The sequence below is a fragment of the Notothenia rossii genome (genome assembly GCF_949606895.1).
Source record: "Notothenia rossii genome assembly, chromosome: 2".
Lineage (NCBI taxonomy): Eukaryota > Metazoa > Chordata > Actinopteri > Perciformes > Nototheniidae > Notothenia > Notothenia rossii.
In genome coordinates, this window is record NC_136904.1 from 38,822,632 (window position 1) to 38,847,000 (window position 24,369).

At 41.9% G+C, this 24,369-nt stretch overlaps 2 protein-coding genes across 6 annotated transcripts in view; both read right to left on the reverse strand.

The window, feature by feature from the left end:
* LOC307029598 (dynein axonemal heavy chain 5-like) overlaps positions 1–21,707 on the reverse strand; it is a 74,666-nt gene extending 52,959 nt beyond the window's left edge. The window contains 26 exon segments of the mRNA XM_079665678.1: positions 74–90; positions 499–761; positions 1,019–1,119; positions 1,121–1,224; positions 1,621–1,772; positions 1,868–2,007; positions 2,783–2,938; positions 3,662–3,751; positions 4,525–4,698; positions 11,440–11,535; positions 11,902–11,997; positions 12,409–12,514; positions 12,598–12,717; positions 13,576–13,757; positions 14,576–14,674; positions 14,763–14,856; positions 15,763–15,928; positions 16,289–16,475; positions 16,821–16,922; positions 17,002–17,073; positions 18,381–18,455; positions 18,573–18,647; positions 18,722–18,910; positions 19,828–19,949; positions 20,559–20,757; positions 21,593–21,707. Coding sequence (XP_079521804.1) covers positions 74–90; positions 499–761; positions 1,019–1,119; positions 1,121–1,224; positions 1,621–1,772; positions 1,868–2,007; positions 2,783–2,938; positions 3,662–3,751; positions 4,525–4,698; positions 11,440–11,535; positions 11,902–11,997; positions 12,409–12,514; positions 12,598–12,717; positions 13,576–13,757; positions 14,576–14,674; positions 14,763–14,856; positions 15,763–15,928; positions 16,289–16,475; positions 16,821–16,922; positions 17,002–17,073; positions 18,381–18,455; positions 18,573–18,647; positions 18,722–18,910; positions 19,828–19,949; positions 20,559–20,757 — 3,177 coding nt within the window. The 5' untranslated portion in view covers positions 21,593–21,707.
* A 257-nt stretch (positions 21,708–21,964) lies between these two features.
* Positions 21,965–24,369, reverse strand: part of LOC307028403 (NACHT, LRR and PYD domains-containing protein 3-like) — a 104,489-nt gene continuing 102,084 nt past the window's right edge. For all 5 annotated transcript variants that reach the window (XM_079663393.1, XM_079663394.1, XM_079663392.1 and 2 more), the window contains one exon: positions 21,965–23,231. In XM_079663393.1, coding sequence (XP_079519519.1) covers positions 23,222–23,231 — 10 coding nt within the window. In that variant the 3' untranslated portion in view covers positions 21,965–23,221. The remainder of the gene's footprint in view (positions 23,232–24,369) is intronic.

The following is a 24,369-nucleotide window of genomic DNA, read 5'->3' on the forward strand; positions in this document are numbered from 1 at the left end:
AGATTCAGATTCAACTTTATTGTCATTGTGCAAAGTACAGGTACAAGCCAATGAAATGCAGTTAGTATCCAACCAGAAATGCAAGATGTGCTATATATAAATAAAAACAAGGTGCATATTATAAATACTGACAATACAGGGAGCATTGAATGAGGATAAAATCTACAATATACAGATGTAAGTATTGACAGATTATTAACGGAGCAATAACAGAGTGCAAGTGCAGATTGTATGTACAAACAGTGAAGATACAGATAAGAAGAGGAATAAGGATATGAGAGAAGAACAGGAGAAGGACAATAAATTAGACAAATATAAGGGAAGGAGACAAGGATAGGAGACAATGAGATGAAGGAAACAAAAAGAGGAGACGAACAGAGGAGAGGAGGTGAGGAGGAGAAGGAGGGGGAAGGACAAGAGGAGGGGACAATTAGAAGCGGAGATGAGGAGGACAAGAAGATTGGGATGGGAGCAGACAAAGAGAGGAGGTGAGGAGACAATAGGAGAAGAGAAGGAAGGGCAGACAATGGAGGGGAATAAACAAAACATGTAACAGAGGAGAAAAGGAGAGGGGACAAGGAGATAAGATATTACAGTACAATGAGAAGAAGACGAGAGGAAACAAGGAGAAGGGAACCAAAAAAGGAAGAAAAAGTGTGCGTGTGTGTGTTACCTCCAGATTGACAGACTCTGTGGTCTTCATCTTCCCCTTCAGCTCATCGATTAGCTCAAACACATTCCTCTCTACCTGCTGACTCTGCCTGTACACACACACACACACACACACACACACACACACACACACACACACACACACACACACACACACACACACACACACACACACACACACACACACACACACACACACACACACACACACACACACACACACACACACACACACACACACACACACACACACACACACACACACACACACATTAGTTGGAATGGATGTTTTACACAATTAAAACCTGGTGCCTACATGACCCACAATGCAGTTCACCAGTATTACCAGCTGAGGGTGGCAGCAGCAGCCTGTGCTGAGCTGTCTGTCTGCAGCAGGAGGTCCTGAGGAGAGACGGTTGAGACAGGCAGCAGCAGCAGAGGGCAGGAGGGACATGTCCTGCAGCAGCCGCTCCACACGACACTCCAACAGGTCTGAGGCCGCTTTAGAGACCTGATCCAGGTCCTTCAGAGCCACATACACGCTCTCTATGACTGGAGACAGATTATTCTCGGTTACAAGATAATATCTCATATGGGGGTTGCCACATTTTAGTGTCAATTATTAAAGGTAATTATACAATTACTTAAATGTTCAAAGACGCCAAATCCTTTTCTCTAAATCGCTCTTAAAGTTTGTAAAAATATATGGCTGCTTTAATTCATAACAAAACATCTTATTTTATATTTTGTATTTTCTTTGCAAAAATCTTAATTAGCAAAGTAAATAGTGTCAAAACATTACTTAAGTACACTCGATCTTCTTAGCATTATCTTGCAGGTGATATAATATAGGAGAACATGTGTTTTTTCACAGCAAAATGTAATGCAGAAAGAAACAGGTTACATTTTATTTCCAATAGTACTTCAAAATGTTGTTTTTTTGCTCACATGTGTCCGTATTGAGAGCGCTCCAGGACAGCGTGATGAGTCCCGGGGAGAGAGAGGCCTCCACGTGGCTGATGAAGGGCTGCATCAGAGGGCAGAGGAGAGGCGGGACCCTGGATAACACCGAGCTGTAGTCCTGGAGCAGATCCAGCAGTCTGCACAGTCCATTTTAACATTCTATAAACACATTCACTCGTTTTTTACTCTTTCCATAACTTCGTATTCTAAAGGATTCAACAGCTGTTCTCACCGCTTGTACAGCGCTTTGACATGTGCTTCTCTGGACGTCATTTTTTGGACGGCCTTTGGCACGGTAACCCCCAGTTTGGTCATCCACCGGGCTTCCTGCAGCACCTCCAGCACCACCGGGTCCAGGTTCACAAAAAACTCCTAGGAAAACACACAATTCCCTCACACATCATTCCTGACTTGCCAGATGAGTGACTTTATATCCAACAACACAATAAACAAAAAAAGACATGGAGTGTGCCTCAACATTAATTGTTTAGAAAGATTAAACCAGAACATACAGGTTTGTTCCAGATGAAAACCTTATTCAAAACCTCTTGACATTTGTAACATTCAAAATAAACCAGTATGTACAGTATATACATATTTTTAAACATATCTTTATATATATTTGTATTTTGTATTCCTCTGGATTTTAGGAAACGGTATTTCGATCTCTCTGTCTGTACACACAAAGTGAAATATTGACAATAAAGTTGACTTTGACTTGACTGACATCAAGCCACAAACATAATGATATGTAGTTAGGTCGTGCACTTACATTATGCCAAATAGATTTGAGAGAAATATGTATTTTTGTCAGGATAGCAGTGCATATTATTTTGTCTCCTGTAATAGTGTTGTCAGAGTTTCTGGCTAGAAGCGGTCTGGAATAAATTGTTATCTCGTTTTAAGACACATTTTTACCATACTCTTTTTTTGGGAACTTGGTGTTTTTTAACTCCATATTTTAACCTGTGAAAAGCTCAGCGTTAAACTCCTAGTGAACTATTAACACTGACGGAACCCTAACCAGGAGAAGCTGAAGACTGCAACTCCCACTATCCCATGCTGCTTTATCATCACAGCGTTACAATCCTTTGAATCAAGAAGCTTCAATAATGTGCATATAAATCCACTTTGAACTAGTCTGCACCTTGCTGCTCTCATGCGTGACCAGCAGGGCGGCGCTCAGGCGGTGCGGGGCGCTCTCTGCAGCCTGACTCCACCCCTGCAGGTGCAGCACCTCGTACTGCAGCAACGCTAGGGCCATCTTGTTGTAGCTCCGGATCACTTTAGTCATCTCTGGTCCCTGGCACACAGACAGACAGGCAGGTTGGGTCACAGAGGTCATATTAATAGGCGTGTTCACACCGCAGTACTTTTCCCACTTTAGTTCCGATATAGTTCCGAAATGTTGCGTTCACACCAACAAAAATTCTGAACTAAGATGAGTTCATGAGAACCTTTTTTACCCCCTTTTCCGTCCCTGCTAGAGAGCAGGGACTTTTGTGGGAGAAAAAGGTTCCTATTTCTGATTGGCTGGGCGGAATGCAAACCATTCCCCGTAAAACTCCCAAAAGGTTTTGTGAAGCCGCCATTTTATTATCCTCACATTAGCATTATTAGCATTAGCATTAGCCCAGCGCAGAAACGCAGAGAGACTAATTTATGGCAACACAAAATAAAACATGGGAGCGGTGGAGATGAGGAGGTGTCGGCATTCTGGCGATTTACTCTGAAGCCAGTCCCCAACTCCGGGGACTTCCGGCCGGGGACTTCGGGTGGCAGTATACGCCGTGAAGTTGTTTGCGGCCTGCCAGTAAACCCAAAGCAGAAGAAGAAGTGACGTCAGCGGCTTCATTTGCCTATTCCTCCCCCAGGGACTTATTGCGGTGGGAACGCGATCTGTACTTAGTTCATGAGAACTAAAGAGTTCTCATGAACTAAGTTCTGATGAACCTTTGTGGGAAAAGTACTGCGGTGTGAAAGCACCAATTAAGTGATATTAATGATGTTAAATATGAGTTTTTACCTTGAGGAAGTCAAGCTTCTTCTTCAGGATCAACATGGGAGCTTCTAACTTCCTGAAGAGCTGTCGACACCACAGGATCCTGCCTGCCACCTGAGAGACAGACAGACAGACAGACAGACAGACAGACAGACAGACAGACAGACAGACGGACGGAGAGAAAGACAGACAGACAGACCTATGATGTTAGATACATCTGCAAACAATGATAATTGAATGAATAAAATTCAATACGATACTTTCCTATGATTCAGGTCTCAAAAGTGTTTTTGCTTTTCAGCAGCTCCATTTGCAATATCAACAAGGCCAAAAAGACAAGAAACAGACTTTCAACATAACTTTACAATCACTGAGCAAGCTATGTTCAAGGCACTTTAGCGTACATTAGACCTGGGATTGAACGCTGTATTCCATGTGAGGATTGAGTGATGCACAAAAGAGAGTCTAACATTAGGAAATCATTATATCCTGTTTTTCAGAAAAGAAACTAGTTAGATTATCTTTGATGTTCATTTGTTGTTGAATTTCTTTGTCATACATGATATTTGACTGAAACAAAACGAGATATTTGTAGAACGGCTCTTCCTCATTTACCAGTTTGTACAACCTTGACTCCTTTCCTTACCTCTTTTTTCTAGCGTCTTAGTTCTGCAAATGTAAGCAGAGAAAGCAAGGAAAAGACTGGAGGAAAGAGAAGTCGAGGCATTCAATAATAGGATAACTCTTTGCTTCGGAGCATCATATTAAATCACTTAAATATGACAAAAGGTTCATATTGTCAACTATGTAGGCTACAAGCAAGGCTATTTTCAGGATATTTTCCATCGTTTTCTGACTGATCTTAAAGAACAATGGATCATAAGTACCGGGGGCAGGTTGCGTCCGATGGGGGGGCTTTCTCTCTGTCTCTGGTAGGTCTTCCTCAGCAGCTCCAGCTCTCGGCTGTAGCGCTGCAGCAGCAGCATGTAGTTCCGCTTCAGGTCCAGACCGGCCAACGGACCAGACTCAAACACCTCCAGCAGCGCCAGCATCCGCTCCGCCTGAAACACAGTGTTACTCTGTCTCCCCTCCAAACATCATATTTAATAACCAACTTTCAGCATTGTCCGGACCTATTGGTGAAAATCTGTTCAAATATTATCTTTGTTTATTATTATACCTTTGGGAGAGAAACTCCCTCTGGAGGACATATGGGGATTTTAGCCTTTGCAGACTATTTAAATGCAAACACAACCTGTATAACACACTACAGCAGTGGTTCTCAAACTTTTTCTGTCAGGCCCCCCCTTTGGAGAAAAAAAAGTTGGGGCCCCCCCCCAACACAAATAGTCAAGCTCAGTGGCGGTGCCAGAGATTTATTTTGGGGGTGCTGTGATGTAGCTTGAAATTTCATAGAGGGTGCTCAAACATTTAGGGTTTCCCATTATTGTACTGGGCGCTACAGTGGAATTTTCTACTGCAACACTCCCCACGCATATATACAATGTACCCGCGACTGTTACAATGAAGGCTCGATAATCAGCTCACGGCATATAGGTGTAAACAGGGGTAAAGTGCTATTTTTATATGTGGTGTGTGCACCTTACATAGGGGGGTCCGGGGGCAAGCTCCCCCGGGAAGAATTTTTTTTAAATATTGAAGTTAAAAGCATCAATCTGGTGCACTTTGAGAGCAAAATGAAGAGATCTATGGATACATCTCTCAACACCCATATGAAACAGAACTGTAAAAAGATTTTATTTTTCTTTATGGATATTTTACAAATCACCCTTTTAAACTTGTTTTACTGTCATATAGTATATATAGTATATTTCATACCTGTTTTTCATTTATTCTATTATTTTTTTATAACTATAATGATCATATAAACGTGTGCCTCGGAAATAATGGTTTACATTAATGGTGACCAAAACATTTGAGACCCACTGAGAGAGTCTTTTAGCTCACTGAGTCTCTCAGTCTGACAGGAGAGGACTCTCCTCCACTTTGTTGTTGAAAAAACTCCTTATATCCGTTAGCGTAGCTCGTTAATAGCGGAGAGTGATCATTTAAACTTTACAACTTTTCAAACCATTGTTAACAATTCACTTGTCTCTGGGTGAGTTTATGTCTTTGTGCATCACTTCACCGACTTTGGTGTTTTTTGGTGGTGTTGTTTGGTTGCACTGGTGATTTGTTTGTGTAATTGTTTGTCTAGCGGCTGAAGCTGCAGTCAAGCCGCCCGGCATGGCGTTCCGTGGTAGCTGCGTCGTGCCCTGACACACCAAACTGTCGGCCATGAAAGGCCAAATAAGGCGTGTCACGGCCGGCGGTGCGGGAGACACCGAATTGAGTTTGGGCGACAGGGCACGCTTCGTCGTCCAACTAACACCGACGCCGATAATCGGCCTGGTGTGTCCGGGCCTTTACCAAAACGGTCAAAATCGGCTTGGTGTGTCCGGGCCTTTAGAGAAGCTGACTCTCTCCACCTGTCGGTGTGTCGGTGGAGGAGTGTGGTCTGGCTGTGGGGGCTGTGGTGGGATATGGCAGAGTTAAATCTGCGTCCCACATGAATAGTGCAGTGGTTATTTTTTTAGACTGCACGGAGAAAGCTAACCAGCTGGTGGAGAGTGGGCTAGTGATTAAAGGGACGCTGTTACCTGTGCTACCCCTTGTCACTCCAGCTAAAAAAGTCATCATCTCTAAAGGCCCTGACACACCAAACTGACACCAAAGAACACGTTCCGACGGAACACGACTGTTGTGTCGCCTCATGTCTCCTGCTTCTTGGCCAACAGTCGCACTGGAACACACCGCAAAGACTTTAGCCGACGGCCAAGTAGCACGTAAGAACTGCGCATGCGTGACTGGCAATAACTCTCCTTACCAGCAGGCGGCAGTAGTGTGTATTCGTCATTCAAAAGAGGCAACAACCGGAAGACAGAGAAGAAGAACAGACTCCGTGATATAAACAAACAACAAATAGCGTGTGCGTTCCATTTTCACTCTCGTCCATCGAAAACATGTCTTGTGCGGTACTGGAGCTATCAGCCATTGGAGTGTTGCTTGCGGAAGACATTCTTTGTGCCTTCTTAAATCGTTTGTTTACGTCCCTCACTTCCGTTTCACTTCTCATGCACTGATTCGCTAGCTGAACAGCCAATCAGAGTGATTTATTTGGCACGACTGCCCGACGCGACATGCGTCGGCCATGAAAGGCCAAATAAGGCGTTTCACGGCCGACGGTGCAGGACACACCAAATTGAGTTTGGGCGACAGGGCACGCTTCGTCGTCCGACTAACGAAAACGGCCAAAATCGGCTTGGTGTGTCCGGGACTTGTACCCCCGTTTCTGAGAAACGAGTTGTTGGAGAGAGAGCTGGCTCGACACGGGCAGTTTGCATCTCCCATTAAGTTGATCCCCCTGGGCTGTAAATCCCCGCACCTCAAGCACGTTGTGTCTTTTAGGAGACAGGTGCTTATGGTCCTGAAGAAGGATGAAGGGGAACTTAATCTGGCTCTCAAGTTTAAATTTGATGATTTTGTGTGTACTGTCCATGTTCCGTCTGACATTTTGAGATGTTATGGTTGTGGAGCGGCAGGACACCTGATCCACGCGTGCCCAGAGAGGGCGGGTGACACGTGACCTCGTACAAGTCTCCGTTTTTATTAATCATGTTAAGTGTAATAGTGCGTATTGGCACTTTAATGCTTCTCTGTTGGCCGACAACCATTTTAAAAATGTTTTTAAATTATTTTGGGAAAACTACCGTTTATCTAAGAGTGAGTACAATTCTCTTCAGCAATGGTGCGATGTAGGTAAAGTGAAGATCAAGCAGCTTTGCCTACAGTACACTTTCAATGTCACAAAGGACATGGCTAGATCTCTGAGAGTTTTGGAGAGAGAAGTGGTGGAGCTTCAGGGATTGGCAGACTCCACAGGAGAGCGAGAACATGTTGAAGTTTTCAAAAGTAAAAACTCAGCTCTGTCTGACCTGCTTGGGTTTTCTGCTCAGGGTGCTCTGGTCAGGTCCCGGTTTCAGAAAATCGTGAAAATGGATGCTCCCTCTCACTTTTTCTTTGGTCTAGAGCAGGGGTCGGTTGATATGAAGTGCCATTTAAAAACAAAAATGTTATCAGCGTGCCAACGATCGAGAATTGTCAAGGGGGGGGGGGGGGGTTGAGGAGCTTGACGCTCGTCAACTATCAGCAGGAGGGCGGGGGAGCCTCGCTGCGGGGAAGCAGTGTGTGGACCTGTCGGTGCAACTTACATGATGCCGAATTTAACAAACACATTTCAAAAATTGGTTTAAACGGCATAATAATAAGGAAGATCGTCCGTTCTGTGATTCTCCAGAACACATAAGTTATGATATTAGGGTCATGCAGAGTGAGATGAGATCGCTGTCCCTTTAAGATAGAGAGAAAGAGGGGTGTGGGTTGTGCATGTGTGTTTGTTAATGGTAGAGCGACAGTGAGGGAACGTGTGTATGTTTCTGGAAGTGAAACGGGAAAGCAGAAAAATAGAGGTCTGTGATGTATTTTGTGAAACAGAAGAACAGCTAAATAAATCCAACGTCCTCCCAAGAAGAGCTCGCCTCTCTCCAGTCATTTAAGCTAAAGTGGGTTATTGAACCTGAAGCTTGTTGCTTCTGCCCTCCTCGACTACGGTCTGGGAGCCGACAGGAAACTTCAACACACAAATGGCCAGTCCGCCCCTTTGTAGCATATTATTTCGATGAGAGATGAGCAGATCGCCACTAGGCTTTCAACTAAATAAACACAGCCACGCAAAAACTGCGTCATTTGTACAGCCCCTTATGGGTACTGCAATTAGTGAAGTGCTTTCCTCCGTGGTGAAATGATCAGCACTGCACCACGGAGGAAAGCGGCAGAAAGTCACCTGGAGATAAAGAGAGCGGGGCTGCGTTGCGTGCATGGCTTCCTTCTGCAAGTAACGGGGGGACGCGCTCTGGCGGCGGTCTCGCGTTCAGGATCCGAAAATTAATTTAAATATTTTTGCACACTTATTCCACTTATTCCTTGTGTGCCACTGGTTACGGTGCCGCGTGCCAATGCTGGCACGCGTGCCAGGGGTTGCCGACCCCTGGTCTAGAGCGTAAGAATGGTCAGAGGAGGCTGATGCACTCCCTGCGATCCAATGCTGGGCAGCTGCTTCAGGAGTCCGCCGACATTCGTCAGTGTGCTGTGGAGTTCTACAAAGAGCTCTACAGAACAGAATTCCAGGCCGAGCCAGAGGTGGCGCAGTCGTTCTATGAGGGCCTTCCTAACGTCCCTGAGGAGGACCATGCTGAGCTGGAGGCGGAGCTCTCTGCCCAGGAGCTGCAGGAGGCCCTGCAGAGCATGCAGAGTGGGAAGGCTCCTGGCATAGACGGCCTGCCTGCAGACTTCTATAAGGCTCTCTGGCCGGTTATAGGTGACGACCTGCTGAGTGTGCTCAGAGACAGTCTAAGTAACGGGAGGTTGCCTCTGAGTTGCAGGAGAGCTGTGCTCACTCTCCTCCCTAAGAAAGGAGACCTGCAGGAGATTAAGAACTGGCGTCCTGTGTCTCTACTCTGTACCGACTACAAGCTGCTTTCCAAAGTGTTAGCGACGAGGCTGAGAAAAGTGATGGAGCATTGTCATTCACATAGACCAGACATACTGTGTACCCAGCAGGTTGATAACTGACAATGTGACTCTAATTCGAGATGTTTTGGACCTCTCCGGTTCATTGGGCTGTGAGCTTGGTCTGATTTCTCTAGACCAAGAAAAGGCTTTTGACCGAGTTGAACACCAGTACTTGTGGCAGACACTGGAAGCTTTTGGGTTCAGCTCTGGTCTCATAGCCAAGATCCAGGTCTTGTACAGGGACATTGAGAGTGTACTGAAGATAAGCGGTAGTTTGTGTGCTCCTTTTGAAGCTCAGAGAGGAGTCCGACAGGGCTGCTCTTTGTCCGGGATGCTCTACTCCCTGGCCATAGAGCCCTTTTTACACCGGTTAAGGTCAAAGTTACAGGGTTTCTCTTTTCCTGGCTGTACAGGGATGTTTTTAAATTGTCTGCATATGCGGATGACATAATGGTCTTTGTTAAAAAACAAGATGACATCAATATTTTAACTGAAACTGTGAGCATTTTTTGCAAAATCTCATCTGCTCGAGTCAACTGGGGGAAAAGTGAGGCCTTAGCAGTAGGAGAGGGCAGTATTGACAGCTTGTTGTTACCTGGGGGCCTTGGTTGGAAAAGGGCAGGGTTAAAGTACCTGGGTATTTATCTTGGTGATGACACGTTTTGTTTGAAAAACTGGGACGGGCTTATAGAGAAAGTGGAAGGCCGGTTAAAGAAGTGGAAGTGGATCCTTCCCAAACTTTCTTTTAAAGGGTGTATCCTTATTTTAAACAACCTTGTTTCCTCCATGCTGGCCCACCGGCTGGCATGCACCGACCCACCCGTAAACCTGCTGTCCAGGGTGCAGGCTTTCATGGTGGACTTCTTCTGGGACCGCATGCACTGGGTCCCTCAGAGCGTCCTGTTCCTGCCAAATGAAGAGGGGGGACATGGCCTGGTTCACCTGGCAAGCAGAGGGGCTGCTTTCAGGCTCCGGTTCGTCTAGAGGTTCCTGACTGGACCTGCTGACCTGGTCTGGAGACCCGTAGCTCGGGCCTTATTGGAACGCTGTGGTGGGCTGGGTCTGGCTGAGTCGCTGTTCCTAATGGACCTGAAAGGATTACGCCTGAACGATCTCTCGGGTTTCTATGGAGGTCTCTTCAAGGTGTGGGGACTACTCAGAAAAGAGAGACCAGAGTGCTGTGGCTCACTGTTCTGGCTCCTCAGAGAGCCGGTGGTCCGTGGATCTCGGTTTGTGTGTGGAGTAGGGCCTTCTCTACAACAGAGACTCTGTGAGGAGAGGATCCTCACGCTGGGCCAGGTGGTGGAGGTGTGTGGCCCCCGTCTGAGCCCTCAGGTCAGTCCGGGTGGTCAGCCTCCTGCTGCAGAGCTGGAAACAGCAGCTCAGCCAGTCAGAGCTGGCGCTGATCGCTGCTCACTGTAACGGACTGAAGTCCCCAAATGACAATGACTCTTTTCCAGAGATGCAATGTTTTCCTGATCTCAGTTGTGAGGGTTTTTTGTTAAAGTTGGACAATGTTACTGATTTTAAGTTTAGCACCATGTCCAACAAAACATTTTATTATTTGGTGACAAAGGTGCTGAATCAGAGCAGACTCCAGGAGCGAGTGGACACCCGGTGGAGAGCCCATCTGGGCTCCATCTGAGTGGAGAGCGCTCTACAAGCCTCCGCTGACTAAGAGGGGTGGGGAACTCCAGTGGAGGATTCTCCACGCTGCGGTAGCTGTAAATGCGTTTGTGTGTTATCAATCCTACAGTGTCGTTTACGCCTGTCGTTTTTGTGAACAGAGGGAAACCATTTTTCATTGCTTTACGGAATGTGGTCGACTCCTTTGTCTTTTTCAGTTACTCACTCAGATGTTGATTTTGTTTAATGTGTTTTTTTCTAAGACAATGTTCATTTTGGGTTGTAGGTACAGCCAGAAGCAAAAGTCAGCTTTTGAATTTGTTGTTGGGGCAGGCTAAAATGGCCATTTACCTCAGCAGGAGGAATAAAGTTGCGGAATCATTGTATACAGGAAGGGGAAAAGCCCAACAAGCAGAATTGGGCCCCTTTAAGGCGTGCTTCTGCAGACTGGAGATCTAACGTTTTTAAAATCCTGTTAACAGGAGCAATGCCACCTTTATTAACTGTTTGAACAGTACAATCAGAGTTGTTTGTGTTGAACTCACAGTGAGAGGCTGATGGCACCAAGAGTCCAGCAGAGACTGAAGAGACTGGAACAAACTGTGAACCTGCAGCTGGAAGTTTGCATAGTCACTGTCAAACTGACACACACACACACACACACACACACACACACACACACACACACACACACACACACACACACACACACACACACACACACACACACACACACACACACACACACACACACACACACACACACACACACACACACACACACACACACACACACACACACACACACACACACACACACACACACACACACACACACACACAAATGTTGCTCAACTCTGGCTGCAACACAACATCACTTGTGCTGGAAAATATTTGAATCGTTCAATATTTTTAGGACTTAAGGAAATGGGTAGTTAATCCCTTCTATGTTTTGCAAAAAAAAAATATATTTAATGGATTTAATTTGTATTATAATTGAATTGTACCTCTAGCTTGCGGTGGTCCAGCACGTCGTAGGTCTTGGACGTTGTGGTGGAGACGATGCTCTGGTAGCAAACGTAAATCTTCTCAATGCCCTCCACCTGTAGCATAATGTCCATATTGTCTTTTATATCTGCGTCAACAAACTGTCAGGTTACATCAAATCAAATAAATATTTCCTTATCCGAGCAAAAATAGATTAGTTAACTTTGAAGCTAAAACGAAATGTGTTTACCTTTTAAAATATTTATGTTGAAAAAAAAGCCACAATATTTCAAAGTTTGAAAAAGAAACACCACTTTGTGGCACATAAAGCACAAAAGCTTTAACAGATGTTCTTTATATTTTGTGTTGATCGACTAATTTGTAGTGCTGATGTACATATTTATTTTTATGAATTTATTTTTACTTTTGTGCAATGGCTGTTAACCTGCTGCTGATGTAACAGGAATTTCCCAATTTGCCATCAATGAAGTCCATCTATCTCTCAATTTAACAAAAGACTGGGCCACCTTCATGTGTTGCAGAGCAGCCAGGCTCTCCAGTGAACACGCCATGTCAGCGATCTTCTCCAGACGCCTGCAGAAAGCATCAAACTTCCCGAAGATGTAGTTCTCACTGAAGAGAAGAGGAATACACTGAAGGTCAAATATACTGTTTGTGTTTTAGGGTGAGAGCGTGTGCTTCTGCATGGTGATCACCTGAAGTCAAACTGTCTGCTGTCAGGGTTTTCTCTCAACTTGTCTTTGACCGTCTGGAAGCTTCTCTGGTACTCAGCATTCAGCTTACAGCAGTCTGAGATACGCTGCTGCAGCACTGGCCTGACACACAGAACACACACACAGACACACAGACACACAGACAAACAATATCATTTATTGATGCAAGTTTGAGTCTCTTTTGTAGTCATTTTGTATCTCTTTGTAGTTTTACTTTGTCTCTGTAATGATATTTTGTCTTTTTTTTATTTTCCCGGTCATTATGAGTGTCTTTGTAGTTGTTTTGTGTCTCTGTAGCTCTTTGTAGACAAGAAATGGAAAGTGAAAAATGGGGCAGCTCTTGGTTATCAGTGAGTGATATAACGTGAGACAGGATTCTGATGAGACATGATAACCTGTAGGCTGCAGCAATATGCCTATGAAAATAAGGTAGAAATTGTAGGCTAAAGCTTACGTTAGAAGTTAAAGCCAGTTAGCTAGCTAAAAGTTCTATTAAATAATATGTAAAAAAAGTATCTTTCACACATCTACTGCCGGTCCATTTCATCAGACCTACTTACCTAGAGTAACCTCTACCGCTCCAAGAGTGAGCTGCTCTAAATATCTGAATGGAACATTCCAACATAACCCGAGTTCACTGGTTCACATGACATAGAAGCCATTGAACAAAATCCAGACTATTGAATTAAAATATTGCTATTCTAATAAAAGAGAAAAAGCACCAAATCATTTAAAAATATGTGTGTCCTAGTCATCCAGTGTAGTAATACAATGCTGATTTGCTACAGAGTGCACTCCGGTGCTCATAGCTAATATTTACAAACACACCTGCAATTATTCAGTTTCCCTTTTTGTAGTAATGTTGTGTCCATTTTTTGTTGTAATGCCTCTTTATCATTTTATTCATTTGTTGATGAAGGCCGAGGGTATCCTGTCTGACATTGGTGTAGTCCTCTGTACCTGCTGAGGTCCCAGATGCGAGCCACGCCCTGCGACAGGAAGCTCCTGCAGGTGGTGATCATCTGGTTAGTGACCTTGAGCAGCAGTGAGGTCATCCTCTCTGAGGTGTTGTAGTACTGGGAGATAGTGTGGATCATCCTGATGCTGCTCATCAGACGGGGGATGTGCTCCAGCAACCGGGTCTGTCAGAGCCACAGAGAGAGAGAAGGAAGGTGAAGAGATCAACATTCAATACCAGCTGTTTGCCTGAAGCAACACCATTTTTTTTACACGGCTTTTTCTTGTACAAAACTGACATAAAATGTGGAAGAAAATAAAGAAAGCCATTTAAATGCAATTTATTTTGGTTAAGTACTCTTCGGTTTGAATGAATAGTTCTGCAGGAATTCCATGTTTTGTAAGTACTTACAAAACATGGAGTGTGTGTGTGTGTGTGTGTGTGTGTGTGTGTGTGTGTGTGTGCGTGCGTGTGTGCGTGCGTGCGTGCGTGTGACAAAAGCAAATGGGATGTTTCCATTGTTTTTTTTGCAGAAATAGGCCCCTTGAAGGATATTCACAGGTTTTATTTAGTAGGATATTCTTCAAATAAGGAAACCAGTTTTATAATTTTTTAAGTAAAACGTCAGACAGTATAATGATTAAGACAATATAAATATGTTCATACACATAAATACACATTCTCACATATAAATTGTTTTGTATTCCACACATTATGGCGGGTAATGTAAACATGGCGCTTACATTAACCAAAATGCAACTATTCTTCTGAGAGTCGTCTGCGAGATTAGATAGCATTTTATTTATTTTGTATGTTCTTGTGTCAGCAACATTTTTGTCTTTAATTTTTTTTTTCTTATGAATAAAGAATTTCCTCAGTATGTACAATGTGTTATTTGATATTCTTTGTTTCCTATGTTCTTGAAAGCTGAATGTAACATTTGTGAAAAGAGATTATCATTATCAACGGGTCACAAAGCAGTGGACATAAAAAGTGTTTTACCGGAGTGCATTTCCCCAGCGGCCCGAAGAACTTGTCCAGCGTGTAGAGGAACTTCACGTTGTCTTTAGCCTCGTTAGCCACAACGGTGATGTCCCCATCCTGACACAAGCAATAAGTCATCATATTAGCAACATCAAGCTAACTGCTGTGACAAAACATTTTCATTTGATTATTTTCAGAAGCTAACCAGCTCTCTCCAGGTGCGTAGAGTTCGGGACTTGGTGACCTGCAAAACCCCCAGAGTCCTTTTCACCTCAGGACGCTTCACCTCCTCCATCAGACTGACACACACACACAGAAACACAAACATATTGTAACCACACAACACTTCAAGTGTTAACGGAAACAGGATACTTCATGAGTGAAATTATATTTACCTAAATGATAGACTATTTTTAATAATGTTACAATGGATTAGTTTATATATTGACATTTTAATTTAACTCAGTGAAATTAGATTATTTAAAAAAAAAATTGAATATCAGATAGTGAACTACATTTGCAAGGCTTCTTGGAAATAACAGGACACTTAGAGTAAGATGAATAAATAACATTGCTTTTAGGCAGCCATTTTTTGTTAACTGAAAATTGTGTGGTTCTATACATTTTACAAGAAGCAAATATCATGAAGATCCCTATTCAAAGATAAATCTATACAATTGTAAAGTACATTTTCATTTTCATTTTTTTATTAATTGCATTTCAGTCAGCGAGGCAGAGGCAGAGGTAGAGGTAGAGGCAGGCAGTCAGCGAGGCAGAGGCAGGCAGACCTGGCAGCTTAAATAGAGCGGCATGTTTAGGAGAATGTGTTGGTTGGTTGTAAGAGGGACGAGGTGCGTCACGTGTTAATGTATCATTGCTGCTCGAGTTGACTGCCTGAACTAGCTCGCAGGCTTCGCCCCACTCTACTAAAATATATACTTTGGTTTGAAATTACTTTTCTTTCTTCAAAAGGATAATTTATTTATGTTTTAAAACTAATTATATATAGTATTTATTTATTTTATTTGAAATTAGTTAGTTGTGTGTCTAAGTTAAGGGAGATCATCGATAATCCTCTTCGGCTTTTGGCCTCCCTTTGCATATTTTTTTTTCATTCATAACATCTTTTGTGAATGTCTTTTCATGAGCTAATATTAATCAATCAAACAGCACAGATAAATAAATCATTAGCAGAGTGCTCCTACCTGTTGAAGGTGACCATGCGTCTCTTCCAGTGCTCCAGCTCAGCTGACGGTCCCACGTCGTCCGCCTCCTTCCTGATCTGCTTGCTCTCCGTCAGCACCTGCTTGATCTGATTGGTCCACATGGAGACCACGCCCTCCAGGTGCTCCACCAGCTCGCTGTTATTGGCTGAGGGCAGAGGCACAAGGAGAGGAAGATTTCGGTGCAAGATCATAATGAATCATTCCTCAAATACAAACCAGACATCTGCATTTTAAAATTCCCCTTGATGGCATTTGCGCAGGACATTTGCTGTAAAGTATATAGTAGCAACGTTAATAAGCTCTCCGGTCAGTCTCTGCCAGTGTTTAAAAAATGTTTCTGGGTCTCATGTTATTTTGTCCCTAATTATTAAGTTCCATATTCTGATTGTTTTACTGTAACAAGGTTAGTTTTATTTGAAATTATTTTATTTGTGTATCTTTATCTAAAGTGGGGAAGAACCTTGATTAGAAATCAGAATATGTATTCCCACCACTGACCCCCTACCTGCGGCTGTGTAGTCTGCGGGGCATCTCAGCTGGTGGATGGCCTCAGGAAGGTCCACCTGCTGCAGCTGGAACTGTCTCTCTATGTTGACTCTGGCCGAGCTCAGATTACAGATGAACTGATCCACTGAGGACAGGAAGGACTGGACGTCTGGACAGGAAGTGCCGTCCTGCACCGAGCCCCATGTCTGCACACAGAATGAAGAGCCAGCCGGGAAAATACATGGGGAGGAAAGGTCTAAATGTCAGAGGAAGAGAAGGAGCTAAATCCCCAGTAATGCTATTTCAATTTGTTGTTTATGGTGCAGTATAGAAATGTGAGTGGCAAACATGAAAACAACCAAATGAAACGTACAATAAATCAATAGAACCACATTCAGATACAAAGAAGTGCAACAGAAGAAGAGGAAAGAAAGTAGGGGGAAACAGTAGAGCTCTGATATGCTCGGATTAGGAAGAAGGATTCAATTGAAGACAAATTAAAGTACCTGTAGTAAATGTACTTAGTTACTTTCAATCTAGCTGCTGTTTACCTGCTGTGAGCGCAGGGCCGGCAGCATGATGTGAGTCAGCAGAGTCTCCACACTGCTCAGGAGGCTGCTGTCTCCGCAGGCCAACATCCCAAAGTTCACCTCCTGAAAACACATCAGGTGCAACATTACACTGGATTATAGCTCTCACGGTAATATAAAACATGTACAAAAAGCTACAGACCTGTTGCACGTTAGCCGTTGTTATGGCCTTGTCGGTGGTTCTCAGGAAGAACAGACACTTCCCTAGTAAACGCTGAAAATAAAAAGCGAGGGACACTGTTTTGAGTTTCATAAAAGATGTCCTTTTATGTTTTGGGTTTTTTCCTTTCATGTAGTGTGTTGTATAGGTCAAATCCACACATTGTACGTGATAGGCTAAGGGGGGCAGGACATCTCTAAGCGGTTGACCAATCCCAACAGAGCCAGCCAGCTAACCAATCAGAGCAGACAGGGCCCTGGTTTCAGACAGAGGGTGAAAAGAGGTGCTGCAGCACAGGCAGTATGAGAACAATAAAGAGCTTTTTGAACATTGAAGCATGGAGACATGTCACAGCAGAGGCATATGAACGTGAAAATGAGCAAGAGGGTGCCAGAGGTGGGAAGTAGTGAATAAAGTAGCTTTATGTTCAGACATCTGTTTTTCTCCTTGCACACTGTTACTGTTTGGCTGCCAACAAAAAACAGCGGATATTTTTGGGTAAATGTTCAATGTAATTGGATTATTACTCTAATATCATTGACTAGCTGGAACCAAATGGTTAGGCTTGATTAGGATTATGTAAAAATTATGTATTTTATTAAAACAAACATTAAAACAGTAGTAAAAATTATCACTACATGTGGTTCAGAAACTGTTAAACATGTCATATTTTTGTTCTGGGAATTTGCTCTAATTGAGGATATCTCATCAGTATGAGATGTAGACACACTTTTTACCCAACAGCAAACTGGTTTTAGACTTTTAACATAAAATGCCAACAAGGCCCTTTTTTCTGAATACCAGGTGGAAAAAACAATTACAGACTTTTAGATTAGCTACATTTTTACAAATGTATTGCAATTACAGTTTTAAAACTATAAAAACTAAATTAATAATGTATCAGCTCTGTTTGAAAGCATTTAGCTTTTTTCCTTACTGTGAATTGTGCATGCTGAAGGAGTTCCACCAAACAGATCAGCAAACAGGATTTGCTGCCATAGCAACTGAACACAGACTGAAGCGGGGCAGGTATAATCTCTGAGGCTGGACAAAGGACAACATTCAGTAGGCATTGTGCTGAGCTCGGACTGAAACTAAATATATATTGAAAACTGCTAACTCACCTGCATTCATTAAGTTACATCTTTCACTGCACTGGCTGCAGTTATGAACCAAATCAAACCCCCATCCTGTGTGAAGGTAGTGTATGGCTGATGATGACGTGAATTTATTCAGGAATCAAGGAACAATGACCCCACTTACATTTGTGTTCTGTTGTCTGTTAAATATAGAAGACTGCAAAAAACCTCTGGGACATTCTTTCTGGTAAGTTACATTTTTCAACTCTAACTCATGCCTACCTCTGAGCATCCTGTGGTGAGGAAGAGTTTCCTCTGATCTGTAGCGGAGTTTGTTACTTCCACAGAGGACAGATCCTGGAATGAAAGATGGGAAATAAATGATGATAAGAAAGAGAGAGGATGATAAAAAGTAAGAACAGATAAAGGTCAAACTACACACAAAAGTCATGAAAATCAAAATATATATTTTACCTGCTTCACATCCTGATAGAAGAACATCAGCTTCTTGGACCCGTTTGCAGCAAAGAAATCCTTCACCAGACTGAACTGAAAGAAATACATTATAAATATGACATTTCTGAGTAAAACACTACAGTTTCAGAGCGAGGCAGAGATGCTACCTTGTCGTCAGAGATGAGGGCGTCCTCCACCTCGGCCCCCCCGAGCGTCCCTGCGTCCTCCAGCCTGCTGATCAGGTATCTGTGTCGGGGATCCAGCGCCGCCCGCCGCTCCTCCTTCAGCGCTCTCTGCTGCATAGCCATCTCTCTCCGCTCCTCACTAGATAACAGCAGCGGCCTTCTGCCAGAAAACTGCAAACAAATGTCACAATTCAATTCAGTAAATTCAGAAATAAAAAATATAAGTTAAGAAATGCACTCTGATATCATTGCTTTTATTCAACACATTCTTCAAATATTTTAACTACATTTCCCATAATGCAACTCCACACCCAATGCATTTGAAGTAGATTTGTATAGGTTATGTTTTTAGCAGATAATGTATCGAGCAGCAACTCGCTCAACATATTATTGATTCAGACTTGTAAATCTTTAGCCACAACGTCCAAAGGACGCCGTCGAGGCACAGTTTTTAACCGTTTAAGTTACGGTTCAAGTTATACAAGCCTATAGAAAGTAAGAAAGAAAGACCAACTAAGTTTGCTTCTTTTGTTCTTTTGTTTGTTGTTTTGTTGCAAATGCACATAGCACAATATCAACACACTGCCAGAGACCAAGCAAGTCATCCAAATGTGAGTAAAACAAATGTGATTGAAGGAAAACATGTTAGAATGGTCTGTTTAAGGCATCCAAGTGGTTTGATAGAAAGCAAAGGAAAGCAGCCGGGGTGACAGGCGGTTAAGTAAAGCTAAGTACGTCAGTTTACATTCAAAATATGTTCGGGCCTACATGTCCTTTCAATATACTGTACATCCATGGCGTACACTTTTAGAAAAATAATGATGATTTCTCCTGGGAGGCATATAATCCTGGATTATGGACGCTGGGTCTCCTTTTAGTCTAATGCAGATTTGAGTTCGATTTTTGCTAATGGCAGATGCAAAAAATATTTTAAGATTATTATTTATATTTAAGTTATTACAATTGAATTTCACTACAAATTGAAATTAAAAAAATTCCTTTCTTAGAATCTTGCATTTACAGTAGTTCTAGTTAAATCACAGCAGCTCCCTCTGCAGACATTAAAGCTTTGAACAACTTTGACTCACAGAGCTGCTGCTGCTGCTGCTACTGCTGCTGCTGGGGGAGGGGGCAGCAGGCGGAGACATAATGTGATTATTGGCTCTCAGGTTCTGGCCTCCGATTCGCCGATGTCCTCTGCCAGCCACATCTGAAAAATAAATCACATTCACACCATTTTTGTTCTTGTTTTTTTAATTCATTTACTTTAACCATACAATGAATTGAAGTTATAACATCAATAGCAGCCCATTAAATGGTATAAACTTGTTTTAGTTAAATGTAACTAAATGTACCTGCATAAGAACAGAGACAAGCAAAACCTAAATTATGTTAAGGCATTAAATCATGAGAAGTGATACATTATTACTTAAAACCACAGTTAGATTTAGCTTTGGTGTCTAATGTCTAATGTTGCACAAAGTAAGAGGAACAAATAGTACAAATTAAGAGCAAATACTGAAAAAAAAGAACTGTGCAGTTTGTAAATGGTAGTATTGTGGAATACTATGATAGTAGCTGTAATAATAGTTACCAATTGCAATAATATTTGTAGTAAAACCTGCAAAAGTACATCAGTAACAATAAATCAGGAATATAACTTGTTTTAACTGAATCATAGTTTTGAATTTTAAAGTTAAGTAGCTAGTACATTTGTATTATTATTAGAAAGCAGTGGTGTTTGTAGGTTTGTAATTCACATGCGTTTTAATGCCCACTTTGTCAATGTTTTCAGTTAATGAATCAGTTTGATCTGTACCTCTGCGGAGGTGCAGCAGAGGAGGTTTGGGGTTCATCAGGGCTCCGTCTGCTCCACCTTCCTCCAAGGCTTCCTCGACCTCCTCCTGCCCTCCTGCCTGGAGCTCTGTGTCCGGGGAAGGAGCGCCGCTGCTCAGCCCGGGTTCAGAGCTGCTGCCTGGGGGTACAAGAGGAGACTGCTCCCTCTCAGGGTCTGCCATCTGAGAGGAATTACATTATATTCACACATTATGATTATCTGGCAGCATTTATGGCAGTATTAATTAATATAATATATTATGCCATATAAAGTTGATTCTCATTTCTTATTCAAATTGGAATGCCCCCAAAAAAACCTGTGTCCTGAAACTAATATCCTTAATTTTGTATAAATACTTTTTCAAAAGTAGGATAGTCAGAAGGAAAGATGATAATTTGCTAAATGAATATGCAAATGAATTTAATCATAGGACTAAGGCATTGCGAAAATGACACAATATAATTCATTAATATAGTTAATTATATTAACAATAAATTACTTGAATTGTGCAGAAAATTATAAAATGAAGTCACATTCTCAGGAGGAGCAGAGAAACATATCATGACACATTACACTTTAGAATAATTGCATAAGAATATGTGATAAAATATTTTCATAACCATCACAATTTTTGTAAAATTGTTTGGTAAAAACATTTTTGATAACACAAAAACAAATGTCTAAAACCCAACTTAAACTCAAACATACCCAGAGAAACATTTACAAATATTATCATCTGTATTAACAATGTAAGGCTATAACAAACAAGCTATTTGCATTTATCAGATTCACTGGGTAAAAAGTCCCAATATTGACAGAAATAATAAGACAAAATAATCATTTAAAAACGATATACAGTGCAAAACAATTACGAACCTTCAATCAATGTGGTTTGGACTAAAATCTAGAAATGCCAACATCTCAATTTTTAAATGTTCACCCCATTTCACATTTTAAAAAAGCAGACATGCCCACATGTCCTTGAGCCACAAAGTGAACTTATAGTGTTGACTGACCTGTGAGCCCCGCTGAACAGTCAAAGTCACTGCTGCAAACCAGAGAATTAACTGTGGGAAAAAAGTCCGAGACAGATCTGCAGAGAATTGGGAAAGTAAATTAAAACCGGCTCTGCAAAGCTACAGTTTGGCTGTTGCCTTGGTGACACAGGCAGGGAGGTGTGTGTGTGTGTGTGTGTGTGTGTGTGTGTGTGTGTGTGTGTGTGTGTGTGTGTGTGTGTGTGTGTGTGTGTGTGTGTGTGTGTGTGTGTGTGTGTGTGTGTGTGTGTGTGTGTGTGGGGGTGTGTGTGTGTGTGTGTTAGTGACTCAGTAACTAAAACACAACAAAAACGGCGTGTGTGTTAACCAATGCAAACAGGCTGTGACCCAACATTGCTTATAGTATACCTTTATGAAAAATAATAGATAACGTTAACAAGTACGTGAATGACACAACATTTTGGGGAGAGCATTTCATATTTGCAACATTAAAATAACATAAAACAAATAGTCACAATTTAGTAAGACATCTTTTCCTGTTTCTACATAACGAACTGATCAATGCAATGGAACATTTCTATGAGAGAAAGATAATTAAAACAATATTTGAATACAGAACATTTTTGAAGTTATAGTATCCATATCAGGTCATAAGGCTTGTGGCCATAAGAATAAAATATGTTCCAATTTAAATAACATCAAACGATAATAGTACAATTGTTAGAAACCAGAAATAGTTTGAGGTTTGAGAAATGACACTCATTCATACGTGAAGGTTGAAACTGTAGAGAGAGACTCAAGACATTCAGATGACGGCTACACCCCATCGTAGGCCCAAATTCCTCAATTATCTCCACAAATCTTCATGATAATTACTACCAAACATGACAGACATTTTTTAGTTGCTAGATATGTTTTTTCAAATAGTGTTCAGATTGGTCAAACAATACAGTAGATCCGCAGTGACATTCACTGTCTTACTATACTAAGTACTGCAAGCACAACATTCTTTAGTGATCAAACTACAACGTATCTAAGAATATAAACAAAATCAGCAATTGATTGATTAATTTGAAAACGTTATCAACATTTTGAAAAGACAGACATATCAGTTATATAATGGTATCAAATGTGGATTCAGAGATCCAGGGTTTGTTGTTAATGGGCTCCTCTGATTATTGAACCAATTTCACCAAAATCTATAACAATACACCTGAGAAAAGCAAGATGCATCGAGGTTCCCGGTAATTGTCTACCAACATCAGTAGACTATAACCTTATATTTAGTTTCATGAAATGTATACAAACATTCAAACAATTTAGGCTACAGACGTCACTTTCCATCGACACTATGGATGTACAAAGAGCACTTTTTTTTCATTGCAGGTTTCTGAAATAATGAATGGTTTATGTGAGAGTAAACCTAAAATGTATGCACAAAATCACAAAATCAACTTTTCATTATGTCTTTTTTGGGAAGGGAGATCCGATCACATGTGGTCAAAGACCTAATGCCGGGCGCGAGGTACTCGAGATGTCCGCTTGTATCCTTGCTCAGTCAGAGCTGGAGACGCTTCAATCTCTGTGGATCATCAGGAGAGCCGCTCCTCTCAGGCTTCACCCTTTCTGATCACTCACTCCTCAGTGAGATCACTTCCACCTGGTAAGAGAAGAAGAGATGAATCAGTGTTCATCGACTCCCTTCATTAGCTCTCATGTTCATGTATCAACCCTCACAGACCTGCAGAGACTTAAGACTGAAGTCGAAATACACATAATTAATGCAGAAACAGAGAAATATTCACGGCTCTCTTTAAGGATGGATTTACTGCTGTTAAGATGTCCAAAGCAGAAGCAAGAAGAAGAGAAGAACATCTGCTGTTGTCTGTATGATATCACTTTCACCACTCATCTTTGTATTAATGGCAACAGGAATATAGGACATTGGAACACTTACATTACCATTAGAGTAATGGAGTGTTAGTGAGTCGCTTAGGATAAAAGCATCAGCTAAATAACATGAAAGGTAATTATTAAAAAAAATTATTTGGGCAAAATAAATGAAACGCCTTCTCTTAATCTGTTGAACCCCATCCCTGTTTTTCACGTCTCAGGCTCGAAAATGACATTTCCAGAACAAATTACCATAACTACACTTCTAAAAGGGGAAAATTAATAATCTTTTTTCTCAAAGTAATGATAAACCTGTGAGTTGGATGTAGAAAAGTCAGAATCAATATAGATATTTTGAAGAAAATTCAGATTGAACATAGTAAAAAACTGTAAATTATAGTGTCCGTCCAAAACTTATTTTTTACTTATATTGAAAAATACGCTTGGATGATGGTATGATAGACTACAAGCTTTTGGAATCCAAAGTACAACATATAATAAGTACCCTGTATCAAGATTGATGCAAAACAAGTGACATTTTACCTTTTTAGAGAGATTTAGCAAAAAAAAACTCCACCTCTGGGGTCATTTGGGTGGAAATGGACGTTTTTGCCGTTTCTCTGGAACCCATTGGTCGATTTTGGTGATTGATCTCTTTTTCACCGTTAGAGCCAATAGAATCGAAGGAGAATTTCCACATACACACCAACGTTACCGAAAAAAAATTGGGGGCTTCGCGCATGCAGTTTTCCCCAGAGCGAAAGCTGTCTCACGCTCTGAGAAAAACGGAAAAGCAGGTTTATTGTTTATGGATGATCAGAAATCATTTCAAAGGGACACAGACACATTGGATTAACCCATGGATTAACCTTCAGCAGCGTTTTTATCGTTTTAATGCCATTGAA